General features: G+C 44.2%; 1 protein-coding gene across 5 annotated transcripts in view; it reads left to right on the plus strand.

Annotated features, from left to right (window-relative positions):
• Nucleotides 1-247: 247 nt before the first annotated feature.
• LOC125466901 (ubiquitin carboxyl-terminal hydrolase 2-like) overlaps nt 248-18381 on the plus strand; it is a 283930-nt gene continuing 265796 nt past the window's right edge. Inside the window, exons 1-3 of one of the 5 annotated variants that reach the window (XM_048562037.2) lie at nt 248-459; nt 2617-2738; nt 5777-5866. Coding sequence is in view for 1 of the 5 variants with exons in the window: in XM_059638959.1 (XP_059494942.1) it covers nt 8585-8642 (58 nt within the window). In the remaining 4 variants the exon portion in view is untranslated. Of the gene's footprint in view, nt 460-2616; nt 2739-5776; nt 5867-8536; nt 8643-13278; nt 13311-13453; nt 13584-18381 lie in introns of those variants that run through there. The other 4 variants (XM_059638959.1, XM_048562042.2, XM_048562040.2 and 1 more) reach the window with 4 other exon arrangements.

Genomic DNA, 18381 nt, shown 5'->3' on the forward strand with positions numbered 1-18381 from the left:
CCCCGTTCTGCCACGGTTCTGTTTCCACGCACTGTGTGCGGATCCTGGATTTGTGAAGCTGTTTCTGAATGGGAGCAGGGAGTGAGGGTCTGTTTCAGTCATTTCCCTGTGGGGACTGTGGGGGGTGGGGGAGGAGTGGGGAGGGGGACTGTGGGGGTGGCAGTTCAGCGGCTGGAGACCGGACTGTTATCACCTTCTCTCGCTGCCCCTTGCTCTGTTATCTTTCCGGGCGATAACCTGCGCTCTCGCTGGATCCACGCACTCCGTTCCGGAGCTTTCATTTCAGTAATGGGTCACTTGACACTGCGATCTGGTGACTATTTACCATCGCAGGAGCCGCAGTTTGAGCCGCGTTGGGTTTAGCTCGGGATCAGGTTACGGGAGAGACACAGAGACAGAGGCAGGGCCCTGAGAACTGGCGAAACCTTCATGGAGATTGAAGCGACTCTCTGTGAGACTGTAAGTGCAAAAGCCCGAGTTATTTATCCATTTCAATTCCCTGTGATTCCGAACGGAAAGCTGAAATCTAACCATTTAGATCACGGATGCAACTAATGGCCAGGAGAGGGGCAGTGTGGGGGGTGGGGGGTGGTTTCACGGGGGTGTTGTGAGTGACTCCGGCCGGGCTAGTCCCTGCTGACCGTCCCTCGCTGCCCCGGAGGCGGAGATGGAGAGAGCTTCTTCGTGTGTGCCCCGAGGGACGGAGTTCCGGGATTCTGACCCAGTGACACTGAAGGAACGGCGATAGATTTCCAAAGCAGGGTAAGGCAGTGGCTTGTGGGGGTGAGCTGGTTGTTCCCGTGTTACCTGCTGCCCTTTCTTCATTTTAGTTGGTGCGTTTGGAAGGTGCTCACAAAGGTCCCTTGGGAAGTTGATGTGGTGCCAATCAAGCGGCTGCTTTGTCCTGGATGGTGTCAAGTTTCTTAAGTGTTGCTGGGGCTGCAGCCATCCAGGCAAGTGGGGAGTATCCCATCCCACTCCTGGCTTGTGCCTTGTAGATGGTGGACAGGCTTTGGGGAGTCAGGAGGTGAGTTGCTCGCCACAGTATTCCTAGCCTGACCCTAAAGGTACAGTATTTATGGTCCAGTTCAGTTTCTAGTTAATGGTAAGACTGAGGCTGGTGATTGTGGAGGAGGTTAGTGACAGTAATGATGTTGTTGTGACCGCTAGTTGCATCTTAGCCCAAGCCTTAATTTTGTCCAGCTTTTGCTGCCTGATGACAAATGATTGTTTCGTGCTGAATGTGTATAGTTATGAGTGAATATTTCTGTATCTGACCTTATAAAGGAGAAGAAAGGTCTTTGGTGGAGCAGATGGAGATGTTTGAGCTCCTTCATGTTGCTTATAGAGTAGAGCAGCACAGCATGGAATCAGGCCTTTCAGCCCAAACTGGTCCATGCTGACCATAGTGCCCGCTCAGCTAGTTATGTTGAAATGAGGGCTGGAGTTAGTGACCCTACCCAAACACAAGGCCTGGAGGCCAGCAATTTAACAAAAACCTCTGTCCTGTTCTGAAGATGAGGCTGCCATTGGCATGTGTTCCACTGGGTACTGGCCGCCATCAACAAACAGATACAGGAAGAGCAGGAACTGGAGTAGGCCATTGTACACCTTGACACTGTGCTGCTATTTCATAAGGTCCTAGCTGGTCCAACTGGAACCTCATCTCCTCATTCTCAAATATCCAATAATCTCTGGCTCCTGTATTTGTCAAAAATGTATCGACCTCTACCTTAAAATTATTTAATGACCCAGTTCCACTGCGGTCTGGGGAAGAGACTTCAAAGGTCTTACAGAAACATGGAAACTAGGAGCAGAAGTAAAGCCATTCGGCCCTTCAAGCTTGCTCCATTATTCAGGATGATCCTTGGCTGATCCTGGATCTCAGCACTATTTTCCTGCTTTCTCCCTAATCTCCTCGATCTCCTTCAATCTCTAAAAATGTATTTGTCTCTTTTTAGAATATAGTCAGTGACCCAACCTCCACAGCCTTTTGGCGCTAACAAATTCCACAGGCTGACCATCCTCTGAGTAAAGAAATGTTTCTTTACCTAAGGCTGCGTGCCAGGTACTAGACTCCCCCAATCAGGAGAATATCCATGCTGCATCGAGACTGTTAACCCTGTGAGAAATTTACACGTTCCAATCAGATTTCCTCTTTCTAAACATGAGCGAACACGGGCCCTGGTCAAACCGATCTCTCCTCATATGAAAGCAGTGATCCTACTGGATAGTATCGCAGGCCTAAAGGCCTGAGTCACCTGGTTCGTAGATTCAGTGTTCTCTGAACTTTTCTGCCGTTTTTGTGTCATTTCTCTAGCAAGCTCTTTCACCTTCTAACCTGAGCTAACACACAGCTGAGTGCGTGCAGATCTGGGCAATGCGGTTGGTCAAAGCTGCCTTGTGTGGGACTGCCCCTGATCCATTCTGTTACACAGGGTTGATACACTCTGTCACTGCTGTTGTATTGTGCAGGATATGTGTAACCACTGCAAGAATCAGACAGTTCAGGAATTGTAGCAATTAGATTCCGTGTGAAACATGTAATCCTGAATTTTTAAAATCCTGTTGTGGTGGGAATTTTCACCCTCCCAAATGTTTTAAAATGTTTTACAGTCTGACTGCTCCCGAAGCGACCAAGCGCACCAATTACTGCCTCAGGCTTTGAATGGAGCTCCTGTCGTAATATAAAGAAAATCTGCCAATTTGTGCACAAATAAGATCCTACAAAGCAACGTGTAAGTGACCAGATGATCTGTTTTATTGATGGAATAAATATTACCCATAACTCCAGGGAGAATTCCTCCACTCTGGTTGAAATGAGATCTATTCTGTCCACCTGAGAGAATGTCTGGGGCCTTCTGCATTAAAGAATACACACCAGGCCTTCATTAATAGAACCTGTGGGGAAACACTGATGACCACCACTGGCCAGAGGAGCATTTCACTGCAGCAATTAGCATGTAAAGGGTTAACCTTTCAGTATTGTGTGGAGGGTCTGTAAGAATCAACTGATGTAATTGGACCAGAACCACAGATTTCTAGAAATAAATGTAAAACTGTTTAAAATCATTCTGTGTTCAGTTTAGAGACTGAGAATTGATTTTCGTTTTATTTTTTGCTGATAACCATCTAACACAATCTAAACCCCTGTCTTAGCTCGACATTGCAGTCTTGTGAAGTTTGTATTTAACGTTCAAATTATTTGTTCCTGTAAAGTAGATTTTGTTTATATCTGCTACTCACTTTTCTACATAACCTAGAGCTGGGTTTCTGGCCTGCTTTCTTATTGTGAAACATTTTGACTGCACTGGGGGTAAAGCATGCAAAACACAAAAGTTACAATTCTCATCTTTCATTTGTCCCCAGCTTTCCTCCTCCGACCTCAGTTTTATTGTAAAGGCTAATCTTTATTTATATAAAATGTGTAAGTTTTGAAAAGGTATTCTTGTAAATTTGAATACTGGTGTTGGAACATGTATGGTATTACTACCTGATCCACAGGCAAACAGACAAAGACTAAATAAAGTTGAGTTAAATGTGTGGCTCAAAGATTGTTGTGGAATGGGCTTCAATTTGCAGGGCACGAGCACCAGGACTGGGTTAGAAGGGAACTATTCTGCTGGAACCAGCTTCACTTGAACCACGCTAGGACTAATATCCTGGCAAATTGTATAACTAGGCTGTAGAGAGAGCTCAAAACTGAATAGAGGAGGGCTTGGGTGAGAGGGGAGACATAGGTTTATAAAGCAAAGGATATAGTGCATTTCAGGGGGCTGCAAATTAGATAATGGTACCTAAAACGTACCATCATAGAAAATCAGCAGAAGACAGGGTCAACACAGAGAAAGCTGGGGAATGCCAGAGTTCTGAAAAAGTCAGACCAAATTCAAACATTAACTCTGTTTCTCTCTCCACACATGCTGCCAGACCTGCTGAGTTTCTCCAGCATTCTCAGTGTCCGTTTCAGATTTCCAGCATCTGCAGGATTTTGCCTTTATTAGCAAATAGGCTCAAAGGGGTAAAATTGGTATTTGGCAAAATTATTGGCTGTGTATATAAATGCATATAGTATTCAGAGCAAAATAAATAAACTAATGGCACAATAGAAGTAAATGGGTATAAGCTTATCGCCATTGTGGAGATATAGTGAGAAGGTCAAAGCTGGAAACAAAATACTCAGAGGTAAATGATTTTTCACAAGGACGGGCAAAAAAGAGCGTTTTGTTGGTACGGGATGGGATAAGTACAACAACAAAATATGATCTGGGATCATAAAATAGCAGTGAAGGTCAGTAGCGGGTTTCTCTGTTTCTGCTGTATCTGTTCTGATGATGCCACCTTCCAAGAAGACCCTGTGGAATGTCCATTCGTCTCCTTAACCACAGATTCCCCAGCAATGGGGATTCCCCACCACTGAGGTTGACAGACTTATCTGACCCATTCCCTGCCTTTGGCTCTCACTCCTCTTTCCTTCCATAATAGTGATAGCTCCTCCTTGTCCTCACTTACTACCTCACTGGTATTTGTTCCAGAGGACCACCAGCTGCCATTTCTGCCACCTCCAGCAGGATGCCACCACCAGATACATATTCCCCTCCCACATCAACGTTTTGTAGGAATGGTTCCCTGTGGAGTACCTTGGCCCATTTCTCCTCCACTCCCAATGTCTCCCCACAGCCCCACGGCACCTCCCCTTTTAACCACAGAAAGTGTATCAGAAGGTGTGCCCCTTCACTTCCCCATGCCCCAGGCACAGGTGAAGCAGTACTTTATCTGCACTTCATTCAATCTACACAACTGTATTTGCTGCTCACAATGTGCTCTCCTCTACACTGGCCAGATGAAACACAGACTGGCTGAATTCTTTGTAGAACACCAATATTCTGTTCACAAAAAGACTTTGAGCTTCTGGTTGCCTGTCACTTCCACACCCCACAGTGGTCCCTGGCCACCATCTCTGTCTCAGGCTTGCTGCACTGCTGCAGTGAAGCTCACTGTAAGCTGAAAGAACAACTTCCGTTTGGAGACCCTCCAGAATCAGGACTCGATATTGAGCTCAATAATTTTAGATCCTAAGCACCTTCTGTGTCCTTTACCCATCCCCATGCTCCTGGACCTGTTGTGACCAGGGCTGCTTTCAGCACAGCCACCCACTAACAGACCCTATCATGAAGCTGTTCTTTATCCCTGGCTCACCATTATCCATCCTTTTCACTCCATTCCTGTCTTCAGCATCGATACCAGCTTTTCTGAGCTACTAATAATTCTGAAGAAGGATCACTAGACCCAAAGCGTTGATTCTGCTTTCTCTCCAGAGATTCTGCCAAACCTGCTGAGTTTCTGTTTTGGTTTCATTTTTATAGCATGTGTGGTTCTTTGTGTTGTTTTGTATAAAAATAGGGAAATCTTGCTAAAACTATAAAAAGCACCAGTTAGACCACAGCTGGAATACTGTGAACGATTTTGGTCCTCTTCACTAAGGAGAGGTATGCTGGGATTGCAGGCATTCCAGAGAAGGTTCACTAGGTTGGTATTGAGTTTGGAGGGATTGAGATTGAGTAGGACCAGATTCATTGGGCCAAATGGTGTAGTTCAGCTCCTATGTCTTATGGCCTTATGGTAAATGGAGTCTCATTCTGAACCCTCTTCTTGCCCCCAAAATACAGATTGGCTGCGATGCTCTGGGGCTATGTTCAGGAGGTGCTCCCAGTGAGGGTTATGTACTGGGGGAGATCACACTTGTTTTAACTTTTCGTGATCCCTGGCATTTTAGGTTCTTCACCTGGGACCAGATATGGAATAAACAGAACTCACTGCAGAAGGAAAATTCTGATCCTGTGACGGCTGGAAACACCCAGAGCAGGTAAAACCGGGGTGTGTGTGTGTGTGGGGGGGGGGGGGGGGGGACTATACTGAGCTGCTTCACTCATTAAGAGACAGACTTGCATCTATTTCACATCCTTCACACTCTCAATATGTCCCCAAGCACTTTGCAGCTAATTAATTTCTTCAGAAGTGTAGTTAGGAACAACAACTGACTTGACAATGTTGAAATTATGTGAGATAATGGGAACTGCAGATGCTGGAGATTCCAAGATAATAAAATGTGAGGCTGGATGAACACAGCAGGCCAAGCAGCATCTCAGGAGCACAAAAGCCAAGATAATAAAATGTGAGATAATAAAATGTGAGGCTGGATGAACACAGCAGGCCAAGCAGCATCTCAGGAGCACAAAAGCTGACGTTTCGGGCCTAGACCCTTCATCAGAAAGGGTCTAGGCCCGAAACGTCAGCTTTTGTGCTCCTGAGATGCTGCTTGGCCTGCTGTGTTCATCCAGCCTCACATTTTATTATCTTGGAATCTCCAGCATCTGCAGTTCCCATTATCTCTGATACTATAATAAAATGTGAGGCTGGATTGTGTTCCATTGAAATTATGTGATGTTGGTTGTGGGGTGAATATTAGAAAATACATGAGGAACACCTCCCGTTCGAACAGTGCTGGAAGGTCAGTTGTATCCATCAATTTGTACTGGAATGGGCCACTGTTTATTTTGGCTTTAAGGATGGCAATTACATTTCCCTGCAGCCAGGTTCACCCTCCTCGAAAGACCCCACAAACACTCACCCCCTAATCACAGTGACAATAAATAAGTGGAGACAGAATGAGGTCACTCAGATTGCAGCCAATTTGTAGTTCATCTCTGCTCCAGATGCTTTAGTGCCCTTCTATTAGAACGTACATTTGGGAGTAGGTGTATACCATTCGGCCCCTCAAACCTGCTGTTCATTAAGACTGTGGCCAGTCAGCAACCTCAATTCTCTTTTCCAACCTGACTTCCTATTCTTTGATTTTATTAAAGTCCAAAATATTAATCTTAAATTGACTCATTATCAAAGCATCGACAATTCTGTGCGGTATAGGACTCTAGAAGATTACCTTCAAATAATAAAACTCCAAGCAGTCGAGCCAGGGGAAATCCACCTCCCAGCATCTACCCCTTCAAACCCTCCAAGAATATTTCAATGAGGTCATCTTTTATTATCCGAAGCTCTAAGAATATAATTCCATTCTAGAACTCTCTACATAAGGCAAACCTTTCATCCCAAGAGTGAATCTAGTGAGCCCTCATTGATTAAAAATAACACACACATTAAATTGCTCTGAAAGATCTGTTAGGTAGCATCCAGTTTGGACTGTACAACAATCTCTCAACAAATATCTACCAGTTTCAACAACACTTGTGATGCGGTGAAATAACTTCTTTAGACAAATTCATGTCATCCTGCACCCTACCCTGTCATTATTAATACTGTGGCAGTTGGGGGCTCTTGGGGCCATCCCCACTGTCTAACACTTTCTGAACACCACCATCACCCCGAACACCGTGAACTCCCAGAATATCACCCAGCCCTTCAGTAAAACAATGTTCTGCCAAAGTACAACGAGCGTTAGTTCAGGTCTGACATCCTTTAATGCCCTTTTTGTTTGCAACCACAGAGAATGTCAAATTCCAATGTTTGTTTTTCTTCTTCATATGCAAAACCTGTACAGAGTAGAATTGAAATTTATTGTCGTGTGTACTTTCACGTGAAAAATAGTGAAAAGTTTTATAACTACCCACACCATGGCACCTGTATCAATGACAGAAGCCATACATAATAATAAAGAAAGTAAAACTAAGGCAAAGGTCATCACAGTTCAGTTAACGCCTCCTAGGCTCAGGGCAAGCCAATTAAGGAACAGTGGAATACCCTGAAAATGCAGCCTGCCTCAGATCACCTTTATCCTCCTTAAGGCATTTGGGCTTGCCGACCTGCTACCGTGGCCTAGCATTCGAGTCCAGGCCAGTGGGGGGTGGGGGAGGTGTGAACAAGTCAGTCTCGTTCTCTGGAAAGCCCAGTCTGTGGGGTGGGGGTGGGGGAATGTAGGTGGTGGAGCTGTGTCTGGCATGTCCTGGCATTGCTGCTGAAGGCTCCTCTTCACCCGGGCCTAAATAAAAGAAAAAGGAGGAAAAGGAGCAAAAGTAGAAGGATAATAAAAAGAAGAAAGTACAGACAGGAGCAGATGAGCCCCCACTCCACTGCCATCTTGCAGGATTTTAGTCCCCCTTTATGTATATAAAGATAATTTTTTATGAAGTCTATTTTTATGCAATAAAAAAGGCAATGTTGTCAGGACTCAACAGGAGAGGGACAAGAAAATGACCTTGAGCCCATTGTATCTCCTTGGTTTCTAATTCCAAACTGAGAGGGCTCTTACTGAACACAATGTCTGTCCCAATTCCCTGAGGGAATGAGTGGCAGCAGCTGTGCCCTGGTAGGGGTCAGGGTGGGAGTTACTGTCTCTCTCTGTCTCTGTCGCTGTCTTTGTCTACAATCCAGGACCCAGTTCCTGGAGTCTCTCTGAATCCGATGCTGTGCTGCAATGCACACTTTCCTGGGAAGCCAATACTGGAAACTCTCAGGGAACGCCTCGGGGCCTGTGCCTCACCCACATGAGCCTGGCTGCTTGGCTCAGCCCCACAGTGTGTTTAGGAGCTGTGCGAGACTGGAAGTGACTCGGAGCTTCTGAGAGTTCATGGCCATGATAGTGAGCAGCCAGAACCGGGTAGCTGGGCTGCCCCCTCTCAATCACGGTAAGCTAGCTCTTGTATCAAACTGTTCCTTAACTCACTGTCTGCCAGCCAGGGAGATTTACTGATGTGGAAAATGCTGAAACTCCTTGTACAGACGGCATTTAATATAAAATATTTAGGTGAAAGGTGATTTTAATTTATTCAGAAGTTTTAAGAGGCTCAAAAGTTGTTAGGGAGAAATTGTTAACAGAAACAGAAAGTGCTGGAGAAACTCAGCAGGTCTGGCAGCATCTGTGGAGAGTTCTGAAGCAGAGTCAACGTTTTGAGTCCAGTGACCCTTTTGCAATCCGTTTTTGTTCCTGGTATATATTTGTTTGAGCAAGAAATTGTATCCTAGTGGGGAGCAATGGTTAGAACTGAGTCATTTAGAGGCAGAGATTGGAAAATCTGGATCTCTCTCCCAAAAAAGCTGTTGAGGCAAGGACTTAATTGATCATTTAGAAAATGAAATTGAGAGATTTTTGTTGAGTACAGTGCAGTGTTAATGAACACGGAGCCCGAAGTAGATCAGCAGAGTTAGGTTACTGATGATCCTCAAGGGGCTTATTAGCCTCCTCCTTTCCTGGTATTCCTAAGCAATCTTCCATCCATGTACAAATCAGGCTGGAGTCTGCTTAACTTCCAAGATCGGATGAGACATTTTCAGAGTACTGTGGCTGTAGACTCCTCCTCTTCCTGTTTACACAAATGCAGGATGTTGTGTTGCTTCAAAGACAATGATGGGTGACACAGTAACTCAGTGGTTAGCGCTGCTGCCTCACAGCACCAGGGACCCTCGGGTGGCTGTCTGTGTGGAGTTTGCACATTCTCCCTGTGGTTTCCTCCCACAGCCCAGAGATGTGCAGGTTAGCTGGATTGGCTGTGGGAAATGCAGGGTTACAGGAATAGGGTAGGGGTGGTGGATCTGGGTGGGATGCTGTTCCGAGGGTTGGTGTGGACTCGATGGGGTAAATGGCCTCTCTCTGGATTATATTGAGATGCTTGTGTTTTTGATAGCGACCTTCATCCAAATGCAGAATGTGGTTTGGAAGTGGGCCATGAATTCAGTTCTCAGAGTTAAGGACTGCTTCATTCTTAGTGAAAATTAGAACATAGAACATAGAACAGTACAGCACAGAACAGGCCCTTCAGCCCACAATGTTGTGCCGACCATTGATCCTCATGGATGCACCCTCAAATTTCTGTGACCATATGCATGTCCAGCAGTCTCTTAAATGACCCCAATGACCTTGCTTCCACAACTGCTGCTGGCAACGCATTCCATGCTCTCACAACTCTCTGCGTAAAGAACCTGCCTCTGACATCCCCTCTATACTTTCCACCAACCAGCTTAAAACTATGACCCCTCGTGCTAGCCATTTCTGCCCTGGGAAATAGTCTCTGGCTATCGACTCTATCTATGCCTCTCATTATCTTGTATACCTCAATTAGGTCCCCTCTCCTCCTCCTTTTCTCCAATGAAAAGAGACCGAGCTCAGTCAACCTCTCTTCATAAGATAAGCCCTCCAGTCCAGGCAGCATCCTGGTAAACCTCCTCTGAACCCTCTCCAAAGCATCCACATCTTTCCTATAATAGGGCGCCCAGAACTGGACGCAGTATTCCAAGTGCGGTCTAACCAAAGTTTTATAGAGCTGCAACAAGATCTCACGACTCTTAAACTCAATCCCCCTGTTAATGAAAGCCAAAACACCATATGCTTTCTTAACAACCCTGTCCACTTGGGTGGCCATTTTAAGGGATCTATGTATCTGCACACCAAGATCCCTCTGTTCCTCCACGCTGCCAAGAATCCTATCCTTAATCCTGTACTCAGCTTTCAAATTCGACCTTCCAAAATGCATCACCTCGCATTTATCCAGGTTGAACTCCATCTGCCACCTCTCAGCCCATCTCTGCATCCTGTCAATGTCCCGCTGCAGCCTACAACAGCCCTCTACACTGTCAACGACACCTCCGACCTTTGTGTCGTCTGCAAACTTGCTGACCCATCCTTCAATTCCCTCGTCCAAGTCATTAATAAAAATTACAAACAGTAGAGGCCCAAGGACAGAGCCCTGTGGAACCCCACTCACCACTGACTTCCAGGCAGAATATTTTCCTTCTACTACCACTCGCTGTCTTCTGTTGGCCAGCCAATTCTGTATCCAAGCAGCTAAGTTCCCCTGTATCCCATTCCTCCTGACCTTCTGAATGAGCCTTCCATGGGGAACCTTATCAAATGCCTTACTGAAGTCCATATACACCACATCCACAGCTTGACCCTCATCAACCTTACTAGTCACATCCTCAAAAAACTCGATAAGGTTTGTAAGGCATGACCTACCCCTCACAAAGCCGTGTTGACTGTATTTGATCAAGCCATGCTCTTCCAGATGGTCATAAATCTTATCCCTCAGAATCCTTTCTAACACCTTGCAGACGACAGACGTGAGACTTACCGGTCTATAATTGCCGGGGATTTCCCTATTTCCTTTCTTGAAGAGAGGAATTACATTTGCCTCTCTCCAGTCCTCAGGTACGACTCCAGTGGAGAGCGAGGATGCAAAGATCTTCACAAGTGGCGAAGCAATTGCATTTCAATTGATTATTTCAATTGATTTTGAACCATCCATATAAAGGGAGAAAGAAAGGAAAAGACTGACTTTTCAAAATAAGACGTTGTGTATGGTTTACATTTTTAAATATTTCCAGACAGCACATTTGAATAATTAAGTATCATTTCCAAAAGTAAACAAGTAGTGAGTGAGTATTGGGAGCTAGTGGCACAGTCTTGGAATTGTAAACTTTGATTCAGAGTTTTGTAGCAATTATGGTGCAGAGTCTGTGCAAAGGTTAAATGAGTGGGCAAGAATTTAATGGATGGATTATAATGTGGGAAACTATCAATTTGTCTGCTTTTTGGGAAGAATAGAAAAGCAGCATATTGTTTAATTGGAGAGATTGCCTAGTTCTGAGGTACAGAGGGATCTGGATGTCCCAGTACGTGAATCACAAACTTAATATAGAGAGACAGCAAATAATTAGGCAGGCAAAGAGAATAGTGTTGCTTACTGCAAAGGGATTAGAATATAAAAATAAGGGTTTTTCTACAGTTGTACAGGATGTTGGTGAGATCACTTCTGGAGTACTGTGTACAGTTTTGGTCTCCTTATTTAAGAAACAATGTCTTTGCTTTAGACCAGTTCAGTTGACTAATACCTGGGGGGGGGGGGGGGGGGGGGATAAATGCTATTTCATTGGAAAGGTTGGATAAGCTGATTCGATATGCATTGGCTCCTATTTGAAAAGTAGGGGATGATGTATAAGTTCCCAAGAGGACTTGACAAGGTAGATGCGTAATGAATGTTTCAACTTGTGGGAGAAACTAGAACAATGGGATACAGAAACAGAAATTGCTGGAGAAACTCAGCAGGTCTGGCAGCATCTGTGGAGAGCCATTGGACCCAAAATATTAACTTTGCTGTCTGTCCACAGTTACTCCCAGACCTGCTGAGTTTCTCCAGCAATCTCTTCTTGCTTCTGATTTTCAGCATTTGCAGTTCTGTGTTTTCTTTGATTGTTTAGTCTGGAACAAGGCAACATAGTTTCATAATAAGGGCCTTCTATTTAAGGCAGACATGAGGAAAAATCATTTCTGAGCCTGAAAGACTTTGGAAATCTCTTTTCTCTAATTCGTATGTTTGTTCCTCTGTAAGAGGCCCAATGTTGGAGTAAGTTGCTGGGCTTTTGTTGTCAAACTGTACACCACTTTGAGGCACTTGACTTTATTTCTTCAGACAATGAAAATCCAGCCCTTGGACTCCACTCAATGATCCTGTGGGAGTGAGGATAGGTGTGGGAAATAGTGGTCCTGAATGGTGTGTCAGGTTTTCCAAAATCCCTGGAATTTTTAAAAGGAGCTGCACAAAGCCAGCTCCTTTCATGTCTCCAGTTAACTTGTTAAGCTTGTTGAAGAGATTAGCAGGCTGAAGAGGGAATCAAATTTTCAAAGGTAAGGATGAGAACGGTGAATGATCAGGAACATTTTAGTGTACGCCCTTTGGGAGCACAGAAAGAAGCTGCTGCTCATTTGAAAACTTAAAAATGATCAAAATGAGGCATTTCACGCAGTGGCACAAAGTTTGATCAGAGCAGATTATGTACCTGACAAGTGAGTGCTTGGGGACTTGCTTGGACTGTCAAGCTGCTCTACTTTGCTATCCTGCCTCTTCCATTGCTAACCCAATCAAGTCTGCTGCCTGCCTTTGTAAAACACTGTCTCCAAGTAGTGTTCAGCACCACTGACTGGCTCCAAGCTTGCTTCAGATCCAATTTTTATCCCCTACATTTAAAAATTGTATTACATCACTAAAGTGGTATTGGGTTGGGTTCTAGAGATGATTGAGGTGTCATGTTCAGAATCCTAGATTGAGAATGCAGCTCCAAGGGCCCAGCTGTTGCCGTTGGAATATACGATGGCTTATCACCACAGCAGCTGGCCTTGTCTGTCATTGCGGTCCTTATCAGCAAATGAAGAAAGAGGATAATTTTAGCTTCACGTTCCATTCTGGGCAAAGATAGCTAAACCCATGTTAATGCTTTCCCAATCCTGCCAGATGGGCGTACGTAACCCAGCATTCTCAAGCAACACCAGAGGCTGGTAGAGCTGATAACATGGGATATTGGAGGTCAGGAGAAGGACGATACAAATCTTTGGGTGATAACGCTGTTGTAGCTTGTGTTTGTCATTCAAGCGTCGAGGATTCGATTCGTCCCTCGAAAGCTCCGGGGGCAGGCCTATAGTTAGGGAGAGAGAATGTTTCATTTGGGAGTATAATATTTCTGCTGAAAAAGCAGAAATAAACATCAAGGGTTGAAGACGGTGAAAGGTTTCGCTATCCTCTTGTTTTATATAGTAAGTGGGATCCTGATAACCATGATTTTAGAATAGTTTGGAGCTGGTGAGTTTATGAAGTATACACTATGTGATGTGTGTTGTGGAATTGCAAATTATTAATGAGAAGGTCTTTGTGTTTCTGCACTGTAATATCAACAATAACAATTTGTATTTAAGTTTTAGTTTTTATTTCATTTCGGTGTTAACCTTCTCTGCTGTTTAAATTGTGGTGTAATGAGGGTTAATTCAGTAACAGATACCTATTTCATTTGCTTACAGTGCTCTTTATCATAGGGCTGGTCACACTACCAAGGGTTTTATATTTTTCATTTTGTAATTGTTAATCATTGAAACTAAATTTGTACAAGTTTAAAATAGCAGCTTGTAATTATTTATCAACATTACTAATTTGTTTCTATCACACTAGTTTACAAGTTGATTTGTGTTATTTGGCTGTTCTGTGACAGTTGACTGCAGTTTGTTGTCGTATCACTGGTATTCTGTGAGGTTTGTTAATGTTCTAGATATCGCCTGCAGATCCCTGAAGAGGTGATGGTCTTTATTGTGTCAAACTGAACTCCCAAAGTGTATCATTAAGTGGCAAGATGTTAATGCTGGAATCAATAAGCTGTCATTTAGGTGTCCTATCAAACGTATACAGCAGATACAGTGTCAGATAGAGAGGGTTACATAGGCAGTAAAACTCACTTGAATTTGTAAACTGAAAGTAAAACATTCTCAACGCTGTCCTCATTAAACACTCTGAGGGCAGGTACAGCACAGTGTTAGATACCAAGTAAAAGTTCTCTCCTCACTGTCCCAATCAAACATTTCCAGGACAGGGACAGCATACGGTTAAATACAGAGTAAAGGTTCCTCTGAACTGTCCACATTAAACATTCCCAGGATTGGGACAGCACAGGTGTAAATACAAAGTTTTACTCTTTGAAGCTGAAAGTAAAACTTCCTCAGTACTTTCTTCATGAAACAATCTCAGAATATGTACAGTTTGGCATTACGCTCTGAGTAAGTCTCTTTCAATGCTGTTCCGACTGTGTGCCCATCAATCTTTTAGCACTTTCTATCCGTGGCAGTGCTCTGGCCTCTTGCAGTGAGATTACACATGTGGAGTGAATTTCTGCATGCTGTGCTATTTCTGGATCAACTGAAGGTGGATTGTGTGTGCCCCTTTCATTTAGAACTGCATCAAACTGACAACATCATGAAGTCATCAGTGTTGCTTAGATTTGACTAAAGGTTCCATGGATAAAATTTAATTTTCTTGTTCCCAGTGCCTTAGGCTTCTGGACTATTGAGTTACTACATTACACACACCACCTCCCCTTGGGTGTGCTCTGTGGGAGATTAAATGTTACATTTCATTCCTTTGAAATAGCGTGTCACAGTGGATTATGGGTAGAATCACAGGCATAGTTTCTAAGGAACTTGCTGAACTTGTTCTCACAGTTAGGATTGCGATATTCAGTAGTTGGGTCGGGGTAGAACTGTCTATTCTGAAAACTCTGAATCAGAAGGATATGTACTCAAATTGTATACAGAGACTTCAGCATATAATGTATGCTGAAGCACCAAGTACAGTACTGATCCACACACAGGGCCAGTACGAAAAGGACCTCAGTACTGAGGGAGCGCCACACTGTCGGAGGGTCAGTGCTGATGGAGCGCCACACTGTCGGAGGGTCAGTGCTACGGAACGCCGCACTGTCGGAGGGCCAGTGCTGAGGGAGCGCTGTACTGTCGGAGGGTCAGTGCTGAGGGAGTACCGCACTTTGCTGCCTGGCTTCAAGTATCTCTGCACGTTAGAGTTCATTCTGAGAAAAATAAATAGCAAAATTCACAGCTGACCTTGGTGAAGCCTATGTGGGGGAGCTCACAGTAGGGGAGCAGCTAAGTGACTTTTTAAAGTGTAACCTTACTGTTTTTCTGTTTTAAATCTACAATAGTGAGTAGAGTAGTTTTTTAAATTATATTTTGTTATTGAGTTCTGTTTCTTGATTAAACTTTAAAAATATAGAAACATAGACACAAAGTTAACGTGCAGCAGTGTTTTTAGAGCTGTAAAACTGCTATTTTCTGGGACTATAGATTGTTGAGGTGCAAAGATGACCTTTAGTAGAGTGATGTGCTCTTCCTGTTGGATGTCGGAGATTAGGGCAAGTTTCCATGTTTTTGATGATTATGTTTGCAGGAAGTGTGTTTGGTTGCGGATCCTACGGGATCACATGGATCTGTTGGAGCAGCGGTTAGAGGCAATGAGGAATTTACAGGAGCTGGGTGATGTGATGGGATTGATGGTAGTTACAGGAAGCAAGATAAACTGCATTTACAATCAGGTGGATGAGTAACCTCCAGGGAAGGTAGGAGAGGGAGGCAGATAATGCAGGAGACTCCTGTGGCTGTCCCCATCTCAAACAAGTTTGCTGTATTGGAAATTATCGGGGGTAATGGACTGTCTGGGGAACGTAGCACTGACAGCCGCGTTTCTAGTACCGAGACTGGCTCTGATGTTATGCGGGGTATGCCAGTTTCCAAGCAATCGATTACGATAGGGGGCTCTCTACTTGGAGGCACAGACAGTAAGACATCAGAATGGTGCATTGTCTCCCAGGAGCCAGGATCAAAGAAATCTTGGAGAGGGTGCAGAATGTTCTCAAAGGTGAGAAGGACCAGCAGGAGGTTATTGTACACATTGGAACTAATGATATAGGGAGAGAAAAGATCAAGATTCTGAGGAGAGAATATAGGAAGTTAGGCAAGAACTTAAAAAGAAGGTCCGAGGATAGTAATGTCTGGATTACTTCCAGTGCCACAAGCTCATGAGGGTGGGAATAGGAGGATAGAGAAGGTGAATGTGTGGCTGAGGAGCTGGTGCGGGGAGAAGAATACACATTTTTGGATTATTGGAATCTCCTCTGGGGTAGAACTAACCTGTATAAGAAATACAGATTGAATTGGAAGGGGCCTAATACACTGGCAGGGAGATTTGCTAAAAATGCTCGGGAGGATTTAAACTAGTGGGGATTGTGGTGGGGGGGGGGTGGTGTGGTGTGCGCGGCTTGGGGACCGGGAGATAGCGAGGAAAGAGATCAGAGTGAGACTAGTACAGTTGGGAAAAAGGGCAAGTCAAACAGTCAAGGCAGACAGGAACAATGCAGAGAACAAGGTAGGACTGATCAATTAAACAGCATTTATTTCAATGCACGAGGCCTAACAGGTAATACTTGGGGCATGTTTGGGAACATGGGACTGGGATATTGTAGCAATAACAGAAACATGGCTCAGGCATCGACAGGACTGCCAGGTCAATATTCAAAGATATAGATGCTATAGGAAGGATAAAAAGTTGGGGGGAGGGGGACTGCAAGAGAGGAGGGGGAGTGGTGTTTTTGATTTGGGATAACCCTATTATTTCTAAGAATAATAGGGTGGTTATGGTAGGGAATTATAACTTTTCAAACATAGACTGGGACTGCGGTTGTGTTAAGGACTTGGATGGAGGCGAATTTGTCAAGTGTGTACAAGAAAACTGTGTGATTCAGTATACAGAGAAGGTGCAAAGTTTGACCTACTGTTGGGAGATAAGGCAGGGCAGGTGACTGAGATGTCAGTGGGGGAGCACTTTGGGGCTAGTGACTACAATTCTGTTAGTTTTAAAATATTGATGGAAAAGGATAGACTGGATCTAAAAGTTAAAGTTCTAAATTGGAGGAAGGCCAATTTTGACAGCATTAGGCAAGAACTTTCAAAAGTTGTTGGGGGCGTTCGCAGGTACAGGGACGGCTGGATACATGGAAACCTGCAGAAGTGAGATAACGAGAGCCCAGAGACAGTATGTTCCTGTTAGGGTGAAGGGCAAAGCTGGTAGGTGTAGGGAATGCTGGATAACTGGAGAAGTTGATGTTTTGGTTGAGAATAAGAAGGAAGCATATGTCAGGTATAGACAACAGAGATTGGGAATCCCGAGAAGAGTATAAAAGCTACAGGAGTATATTAAAGAGGGAAATCAGAAAGGGGACATGAGATAACTTTGGCAAAGAAGGTTAAGGAGAATTCAAAGGGATTCTACAGAAACATTAAGGACAAAACAGTAACTAGGGACAGAATAGGGCCCCTTAAAGATCAGCAAGGCTGCCTATGTGTGGAACTGCAAGAGATGTGGGAGATACTAAATAAATATTTTATATCCATGTTTACTGTGGAGAAGGATAAGGAAGATACAGAACATGGGGAAATAAATAGCAATATCTTGAAAAATGCCCCTGTTACAGAAGAGGAGGTGCTGGACATCTTAAAATGCATAAAAATGGATAAATTCCTGGGACCTGATCAGATGTACCCTAGACCTCTGTGGGAAGCAAGAGAAGAGATTGCTGGGCCCCTTGCTGAGATATATCCTTCATCAATTGCCACAGGCAAGTTGCCAGAAGACTCGCTGCTGGCTAACGTGGTGCCACAATTTAAGAAAGGTGATAAGGAAGAGTCAGGGGACTGTAGACTGGCATGCATGACATTAGTGGTTGAAGGGAATCCTGAGGGACAGGATTTACATGTATTTGGAAATGCAGGGACTGATTAAAGGTAGTCAATATGGCTTTCTGTGTGGGAAGTCACGTTTCACCAACTTGTCGAGGGTGCCTACTCCCCTGCAACTCATTTGCTTTGCTTGCTGCATTGTTCAATGATAAGGCCAGTTGTAGAGCCTGTTTGAAGTCTAGTTGGACTTCTCCTAGTAAGTGCTTTTATATGGTTGCATCATTAATACCAAATGGTCTCTCAGCATCTCATTAAGGATTAAAACAAGCCTCTTGCCTCTGCCAATTTTCTTAACCTCATCAAAATTC

This window comes from Stegostoma tigrinum, chromosome 32 (assembly GCF_030684315.1).
Source record: "Stegostoma tigrinum isolate sSteTig4 chromosome 32, sSteTig4.hap1, whole genome shotgun sequence".
In the NCBI taxonomy this organism is placed as follows: Eukaryota; Metazoa; Chordata; class Chondrichthyes; order Orectolobiformes; family Stegostomatidae; genus Stegostoma; species Stegostoma tigrinum.